Source organism: Gouania willdenowi, chromosome 6 (assembly GCF_900634775.1).
Source record: "Gouania willdenowi chromosome 6, fGouWil2.1, whole genome shotgun sequence".
NCBI classification, from domain to species: Eukaryota; Metazoa; Chordata; class Actinopteri; order Blenniiformes; family Gobiesocidae; genus Gouania; species Gouania willdenowi.
Window position 1 is genome coordinate 47,323,847 of NC_041049.1, and position 9,530 is coordinate 47,333,376.

At 39.7% G+C, this 9,530-nt stretch overlaps 1 protein-coding gene across 2 annotated transcripts in view; it reads right to left on the reverse strand.

The window, feature by feature from the left end:
• Positions 1-9,004, reverse strand: part of pamr1b (peptidase domain containing associated with muscle regeneration 1b) — a 33,273-nt gene extending 24,269 nt beyond the window's left edge. The window contains exon 1 of one of the 2 annotated variants that reach the window (XM_028451428.1): positions 8,788-9,004. In XM_028451428.1, the coding sequence (XP_028307229.1) occupies positions 8,788-8,941 (154 nt within the window). In that variant the 5' untranslated portion in view covers positions 8,942-9,004. The remainder of the gene's footprint in view (positions 1-8,787) is intronic. The other variant, XM_028451427.1, reaches the window with a different exon arrangement.
• Between the last annotated feature and the right edge of the window lie 526 nt (positions 9,005-9,530).

Below are 9,530 nucleotides of genomic sequence, written 5' to 3' on the forward strand. Positions count from 1 at the left end.
TCTGCGCTTTAAACTGACCTCTGAGACTATCACAGAGCAGGTGCATTTATACGGAGATTTGATTACACACAGGTGGATTCTATTTATCATCATTAGTCATTTAGGTCAACATTGGATCATTCTGAGATCCTCACTGAACTTTTGGAGAGAGTTTGCTGCACTGAAAGTAAAGGGGCTGAATAATTTTGCACGCCCAAGTTTCGATTTTTTATTTATAAAAAATGTTTGAAATATCCAATAAATTTTGTTTCACTTCATGATTGTGTCCCACTTGTTGTTGATTCTTCACAAAAAAATACAGTTTTATATCTTTAAGTTTGAAGGCTGAAATGTGGCAAAAGGTCGAAAAGTTCAAGGGGGCCGAATACTTTCGCAAGGCACTGTATATACTTAAAGCTGCTATCCGGAGGTTCTGAGAGGACGAATCGATGTCCCACCCTCAACAGCTCCAGTTCCTCCCCCTGCCTCTGCAATCTACCAGAAGCCACGCCTCTACTTTTCTGCACGTGCATTGCAGAACATAACAAGGTCGCATCGGGTCGCATTGCTATAGGTCTATGGGTCAGGTAAGAGCCATAATCATATTTACCTGTTTGCTGTTGCGACGCACGGCCTTGTTTCCGTGCACAGTTCTGAATTCACTTTGATTGACAGTCTCAAAAACAGGAAGTCAAAGCCTATTGGCTTGTGCATCAGCGATTGTTACCATTTGTATAGGGGTCTATAGGACAATTATGAAGGAGGGACTTACATATACTAATGTATAAGCATGACCACCAGCAGTAGACCATAGTAAAAGACTCGTTAGATATTTTTATGAATTTCAAAAGAATAATGCATAAACATAGATTTCTCAGAAACTCTGAATATCAGCTTTAAGTATGTGTATGTTTGGACAGATGAATGATTAAATTATTTTTATAATTATATAGATACCAGTGAATTAAGTCCACTTTTATAGTATAAATATGTGTATATTATAAGAAAATGAATGTATAGAAATAAAGTATAGTAGTAGATATTACAATGGGTAGGATCATATAAGTTTATAACCATTTATTCTCTCTTTGCTTTGTTTGATTTTTTAAATCAATATAAATATTCTCTCATTGTGTTAAATACACTGCTGTTTTGTTCATGTTCGAAATAAAAATTAAATCAATCAATCCATCAAAAATTGTTCTTCTTCTTTCCCTTCTTTTGTTTGGTTTGTCCAACTGAAGTAAGAACTAGTGCATTAATTTAATAATTTTGTGGAATGATTGTGAGCATGTGTGAAAACCACAAACATGCACGGCTCCTTGATTAGAAAAATGGGTTTTGAGACAAGAAGACAGCACAGAAAGTGGAGTTCTGAAGTACTGATATGTGTAGACAGGATAGAATAAAGCCTCATGGAGTCCTTTGATGATACAAAACATTGAACGTCAAAAGGCATTGCATCCTTTTGGAGGGCAATGTATTGTGACGTCCGCTCTATAGTGCTAACATTTGTCGTGTGGACGATGGAACGAGGTCTTGCCAACACAACTTACTGTTAAACATGATGTGTGGATTGTATCTGAAAGTTCAGGGATAAATCAATATCACTGACTTGATACTTTAGTTCAGTTGCCTTTACATCTCACATCTCATGAACATCTGACTTCTTTACGTCTGATGAACTTAACCATCTCGAAGAGTCCCCGAGCTAAAACTGTCACCTTTATTCTCTAGATGTTTGCAAAGTGCCCAGTGTGATTTAGCTTGGGTTGAACACAATGGTTCAGTTCAAACTAGGCTTTTTTTGTATCTGTGTGTGTGTGAATACAATATGATCACTCCTCCATGATTCAAAGCCTGTTGGAGAATCAAACTGAAAGCCATTATCAATTGTGGCGTTATCAAATATGAGTCATTAGCTTTTGAACTCCCGCTATTTTTATTTACGCACTCAAGCAGCTGTTACCACAAGTGGAAAACAATATTTAAAAAGATTTGATGCCTACCACATGGAGCGGGACAGAGAGAGAACTGCTCTGGCTATCAACCCTTTCACATGTGAAGGAGCTTTACTTCCATACATTAAAACGTTGACCAGAGAGACTGTGAAACTGTGATTTATCGCACATAAACATAAAGGGAGGTCAAACGACTTCTTGAGCTTGGTCTGGTAATGTCATCAGATGAATCACTACTGTGCATGGTGGACTAAATATAGAGATGAAATACAGTAGCAAGAAATGCAAGAAATCAGCCAAATCAAGGAAATAAAACTGCATATAAGAATACTCAAATAATGGCCTTGTTCCGATTTTTAGGTCAAGTGTGCAGTGAAATTTCTTAAAGGGTTTGCCACGTGTGGCTCACAGCCCGGATGTTAGCGTGTATTCACTTCAGCAGTAAAAGTATAGTATTGTTAAAAAAAAAAAAAAAAAAAGAGAGAAAGAAAGAATTCATCTGCAAGGATTCCAGGTCAACACCTGCAGGTAACTACAGACTGAACAGTAACAATGTTCATGTGAATTTTTGTAGGCGCTTGGGGAGGCCTGGAAAGGTGTGCATGTGCCTATGTACAACAAGTAGTAAACCATGTGTATTCGTGAGCTGACCTATAATAATAGAACTTCTTTCCTCACAGGTATTGTAATTGCTGCTTTCAAAAATCCACTGTAAAAAAAAATAGTTGCACTGCAGGCACTCGTTGTAAGACTTTGGTTGTGAAAGGTTTTTAAACAAATCAGTGAGATACTGAGGTGATAGAATGAGGTGTATGGAAAGACTAGTAACTTTTTATTAAGTATCCAGTGCCTACCCTGACGTGCCGTCAGGGTAGGCAAGGTAGGCAGTGCCTACCCAAGGGTGAATTGATATTTTGATTATTTAATTATAATTTTTTATTTTTTATGTTTTTTTTAATTATAAATTATTTATTTTTCCATTTCCAATAGCCTACAGTACCTATAAGTTTGAAAGTGTCCGCATTTTGTGCATTTCATAGCCCATATTACTAAACAGTGCTATTTCCTGGAACAGCTGCAGTCTTTTTTTTTTTTTTTTTTTTCGCTCCGCTGTAAGGCAGAGGGAGGCCACGCCCCCTCCCAAAGGCACGTCGCTCTTCTGCCTCCGTTCCCATTGCGTGATTTTACGTGTGTGCGCATGCGCAGTCAGGTCCCCATATGACATCCATTTACGCGTAAAGGCAGCGTAGAGATCTGCCTTTGCACGTAACTGCGCTATGCTAAATGCTATACGTAAGTTCACAGCACATTAGTGAACAGATGACACGTGACTGCTGCTGCTACGTTCTCTAGCTAGTGGGCGGGATAACACTACAGGCAGGATGACAGCGCTAGAGATGATAGAGAAACTTTGTTTTGAGGAAAAACAACAGCTTTTAAAAGATGGAGACCAACACCTGAGCTACCAGACCTTCAGCAAAGGTAAGGTCAGAACATGTTTCATACTTTTCTACAGTGAATGGTACAAAAGGAAGGATTGACTTTGTGGATGCTCCTCACTGAGGCTGTTCTAAGTTGTCATTTTTTCCGTGTTTCTGTGTTTCAAACACAAACAACAGATGTGCTGCCGTGTCATGAGATATATGTTGTTGGAGAGTATGGAGGCTATATTAAATAATTGTTTATGTTTCTTTAATGGTGTTTATGATGTTGATTTTGTTAGATGGCTAAATGCTTGTTCATGTGGATCTTATTGAGTTTTTTCTTTCTTATTATGAATTTTATATTTTGATAAGCGCATTGAGATGACTTTGTTGGGAATTGCTTTATACAAATAAAATTGATTTGAATTGAATTAACACTTGACAGCAGAAACATATGAAATTGTCATTGGTGGTCTCGATTTGCAACGTGCCTACCCAACCCTAGTGGTCACGGCACGTCACTGCAAAACACATACTAGTTCACTATAGTGAGCTGCTAGTTAACTAGTTCAAGCTTTACTATTAAACTAGATGGGCAACATATTTACTCATGAACTTGTAAAAATAAGATGTCAACTAGTTGACTACCATATACAGTATGTACAATTTTGAAGCTTCACTCGTTGACAAGTAAATTCCCAATAGACCCTAACTAGTTAACTAATAAGCACTGTCCATCCAACCATCATCCATCCATCCATCCATCCATCCATCCATCCATCCATCCATCCATCCATCCATCCATCTATCTTCTGCCACTTATCCATAGCCGGGTCATGGGGACAGTATCCTTAGCAGAGACGCCCAGACTTCCTTCTCTCCGGCCACGTCATCCAGGCCTTCAAGGCCCAGTGTGTCCTGGGTCTTCCTCGGGATCTCCTTCTGGACCTGCCCTGAACGCCTTACTAGGGACGCATCTGGGGGGTATCATAATTAGGTGCCCGAGACACCTCATCTGGCTTTTCTCAATGCAGAGGAGCAGCAGTTCTACTCCGAGCTGACCGGATGACTGAGCTTCTCACCCTATCTCTAAGGGAGAGCCCAGCCACCCTACGCAGGAAACTCATTTCGGCCCCTTGTATCCAAGATGTTGTTCTTTTAAAATCGAGAGCTTCGTCTTTTGACTCAGCTCCCTCCTCACCATGACAGATCGGTGCAGACTCCACATCACTGCAGACCCTGCGCCAATCCGGCTGTTGATCTCTCACATCATCCTTCTCTTACTCCTGAACAAGACTCCGAGGTACTTGAACTCCTCCACTTGGGGCAGGATCTCATCCAAAACCCAAAGAAGGAACTTTTAATTTGGAGGTGCTGCTAATAAGCACCGTTCCTGTAATTGTCAACATGTACACACTGGAATGCACTTTCAAGTTTTACATGCTGCATGTCCTGAGGAAACATGTTATACTACTGAGCTAAATTAATTTAATTAAATTGGGGCTTTTGCCTTTATTAGTCATGTGATTGCATATATGAAATTTGTCCTCTGCATTTAACCCATCCCTGAGGAGCATTGGGCAGTGCCAGGGGAGCAGGTAGGTTTGGTTAAGGGATTAGCTCAACATCCCACAGCAATGGCCCGGGTGAGGGTTGATGAAACTAGCTTAAAATCAGAGAGTTGCTTGTTTGAATCCAACCTGGTTCATCACTGTGCAATGTTGAGCAAGTCCCTTAAGCCTACCCGTACGTCTCTTTGGATGAAAGCGGGTGGGATAACAAAAAATTTAGAAGTAGAGCCAATAGAAAGCCTCAGTGCATGCTCCTCCCACCTCAGCATATTTTTTTTTAGTTTCTGTAACTAGCTAGTGCTTAATTTGCTTACACTTCTAAGTTAGCTCACTTTTAGCACCGCTAGTTTACTAGTGCTGCTGCAAATGGGTTTACTAGTTAGACATCTATAGTTAACTAGTAGATCTCTTACTTTCACTACCCGTAGTTCACTTGTTCACATTTTGGCCTAATTTAGTTTACTAGTAATGACAAAAACGGCTTTAACTACTTAACTAGCATATGCTCACTAGTGAGAATTTCAGCCATCACCAGAAAACTAGTAACATAAAATTGTATGCACTAGTTAGCTAGAGACTATAATTCATGATTGACTAGTTAAGGAGATCTAATAAATACTGACTGAGCTTCCCATAGACTTGAGTTTCCTGAATGTTCCTTCCTGTGCTCCATCCCACTTGTCTAGCATCGCATGCATCAGTTTTGGTATGTGTCTAAATATTTTTTCTGTGCACACACTGTTTTTTACAATCTAAAAGCAGATCACAAATATGTTGGTTCCCCCCTGCTGTTACTTGGCAATGCTGATAGCTTTTTTGTGTCATCTGGCATTTAACTGCTTATGTAAATACTTTTTCCACAGCAGATGTTAAGCTTCTCATACGCTCCTTGGCATGTAAAGAAGACCAGAAAACAGCAGTGAGAGCGACATCACAACAGATGCTGGAAGGCATCGTCTTCAAATCAGACTTTTACGGGCAAACATTTTTGGTCACCTTCACAGAGATGCACAGCTTTGAAGTCAGAGACTGACGTTATTATTGCCAAGAGAACCAACTCACATGACTCCGATGACCTTCTGTTTGACCTTGTTGGTCCAGATGACTAACCAACCCACAGGACAGCTAAATAAAATGGTGATCAAACAGAATATAGAAAAAGCTTTGTTGAATTTGAAGTCGTTTTTGCACATTTAAAGTGTACGTGTATGACGCATCTCGCAACTATTTCAAACTATCTGTCGAAATCCTGCATTTTTTTCTGAATAAACCAAATAATCTAGTTCAGGTGCTGAGGTTAACCTCGTGACTGGCTTAAGAGTTTACATCTGTGGCAATGTTTTCTGGACTTTTTTCTCCTCTTTTTTTAAAGAAACAGGTTAAAACCTCAACAATGCATCTGTCAATTTGATCATCTGAGATGTTATATTACACTAAAGGAATGTGCAGTTAGATTCAAATCAAGTTCAAATGTTATCGAAAGCACACTTGTGTCTTTTGATAATGAAATCTTGTGGCGTTATTTACCTTCATTATGCTGCCCAGGGTAGTTTAAGTCCATGGTGAGTCGTGCTGTTTTTTAAAAAAAATCCAAAATATGACAATATTTCCACAACTTCTGCAATACTCTGTGGATCTGTCGCCTCAAAAACTCATATTCACATAATTTTCAAGTTTTGTGCTAAATCAAATAATGGCTTTCACGTTTCTGAAACGTGGAGGAACCACGCACCTTTTGTTTTTTGTTTATTTTACCATTCCTCCCAGTTTACAATAAATGTTATTCCCCATTCAGAATGTAGATCAGACATTGGCAACTGGCAGCCCCAGGGTCCCCGTTTGTGTGGTACACACTCAAATCAGCAAAAATCAAAACATAGACAACTATGAAAACACACATAAATAATAGAACAATACCATACGATAACCAAATTACACAAAAATTACATCAACAACATGCAATACCAAAAAAAGACTCAAAAACATACTAAATTACAGAAAAATACAAAAAATGACTCAACAAAATAGACAATTACAGAAAAAAACACTAAATGAGTAACACAATGAACAAAAATGACAGGAAAAAATCTAAAACAACAACAAAAACACATGAAAAGAGACAAAAATACAAAAACTACATAAATATGGACAAAATCCTTTGTTTTTTACTTTGTTAAAGCTCAGATTGGTCATTTTTCTAAATGTTGATATGAATGTTGATAATGTGGCCCTCAGATCAGACAATTGCATTTTTGTGGCCCCACTGTGATAAAAGATGTCGATCTCTAATGTAGATCACAAACAATAACTAGCGTTTCCAACTCAACAGCACATTAAAGTAACATTAGTAATAGTTGTTGTTACAACCTGAGCATGCAACTGTAACTGTAACTGTCATTCCTTTGCCTGCTTCCCACAACAGCTGTCTGGTATTTAGAGGTTGGAGGGATTTAGTTGTCATGGAACGAGGGAAACTCCCAATTGAGCTCTGTGGTGGTTGCGTGTCTGACTGTATTCTGATCCTTTTGGAATCGAAGACTTGATTCCAGTGGTCATCCTGTCAATTGCTTTGAGCAAACTTCCTCCGAAGTGGAAACCTCAAACCCGACAAAATAGCATATTTTTGCATGCCAACACATGGTCAAACAGGAATTCTCAACAATGTGCAAATGTATTCATACGTTTTGACTCCTGAACTGTTGTCTGATAGTCTTAAAGCGTTGAACACTCTTCCTCTCTCCCTGAGGGCTCAAGTCCTACGCATCATAGGCGTGTTAGAGTCAGGTGGGTGTGGGGGATCTATCACTGGAAGCCTAACACAGATCAAAACAAGTGTGAGTGAAAACACAAAACATTACCAAATGGAAAAAAAGAGATACTTGAACACACTCCTAAAGTTTGCGTGTAAAACCCTTAGCTGTACATAAAAACCCCTGAGCTTAGTAGAACCATCCATCAGCAGCTGATTATGAAACAAGCTGTACAGAGAGTGACTCAGCTAACAACAACACAGCAGAGTCATCTGCCAGAGGAAACTCTCCTCTAAACTGCAAACAAAAACAGCAGCACTTTGCCCAAACCTTTACTGCAAAGAACAACTTTACTAATTGAGGAAAACACTCCCCCAAGTGGAAACCACTCTATTGGTTTTCACTTAGGGACGTGAAAACCAATGGTTTACAGTGGTTTACAATGGTTACAAGTTATCCAAGTGTAAACCATTGGTTACAAGTGAGCCATGTGAAAACCATTACAATGAACAACTTTACTCACTGAAGAAAACCCTCACATTGGTTTTCAATTGTAACCATTGGTTAAAGCCAATGGTTTTCACTTGTCTCAGTTTGTCTGATCGATTCAAGCCTTACTTACTCACATCTTTCTGAAACAGTTAATTTCCATCAGTGTCAACCAGAACAAAAAGGCCTTCAGTTTCTGATTTTAAGAGAAAAAAAACTCACACAAAAGTGGACTTGCCAAGAAAACAGCTGAAAATTAATCAAATACTCCTGAAGGAATGTGTAGCAACATCTTACAGTTAGTCTGCTTTATATCAGAACCAAAAGGAAAACACATGAATGACTTCTGTGGAAGGAGAAAAATATTTGGACATCAAAGGAACTTTTCTAAAACAACTCCCAGCTTCATTTTTCTGAAGAGACAGAGACTATTTTTTGCTGACTAGGGTCGAAAAGCTATGTTGGTTCATCTTAAACAGAGCGTTGCATGGTGTGTAGTCAGAGGATGGATGGTGAGAGAATGCTGATGTTGGTGTTTTCAGAACAAAGAGTCAAACACAGAGGGTATAGGACAAGGGGGAAGCAAGGAGTAAAGTCATTCCAATTATCTTACCATAGGGCCAGGCTGCTCCTCGTGGTAAAGAGGAGACAACAAAGAGGGAGATGAAGAAGAGAAAGCTCCTGGAGACTGGGATGTGATTCCAGGGGAATGAACGGGCACCCCCGTGGGTCTGCGCCAGCTGGAGTCTCCTTCCAGCAGACAGCATGCTGCCCTGTAGAGCTGTGTTTACTTTCTGAGCTCAGCTGACATCACCTTCTCCCAGTCAGCTTAAAGCCTTCCCTCCCCCTGCCTCCATCCCTTTCTCTCCCTCCCTCTCTCTCACTTATCCATGGCTTCATGTTACAATGACGAGCTCCACTTGCCGTGGTCTCCCTAATAACTAACTTCTCTAGTCCCTCCAATCACAAGAACTACGTCACTGCTCACGAATGAAAAGTAAAGCCCCAATGCTGCATGCTTAACTCATTATGGTGGTTACACACACACACAAACGCGCATACACACACACAGAGTAAGAGGAAGCCCATAACAGCCAGTGTACCTTTAATAGTGTGCTTTAGAACAAAATATGTGTTATTGTGTGTTCTGAAATTAATCAAACATCGTGATCAATGTTCATCAGGTTCACACTTAATTCAAAGTATAAAAAACAGATGTATATCTATAAAGCAGCAAAGGTCTGCGTGCGTGCCTTTGTGTGAGTGAGTGTGTTTGTGGAGCGAATTTCTCCCCAATCCGGGTCACAGACCACTTCCTCCTCCATCTCCATGATTGTGCGCAGCGGCTGTGCTGAT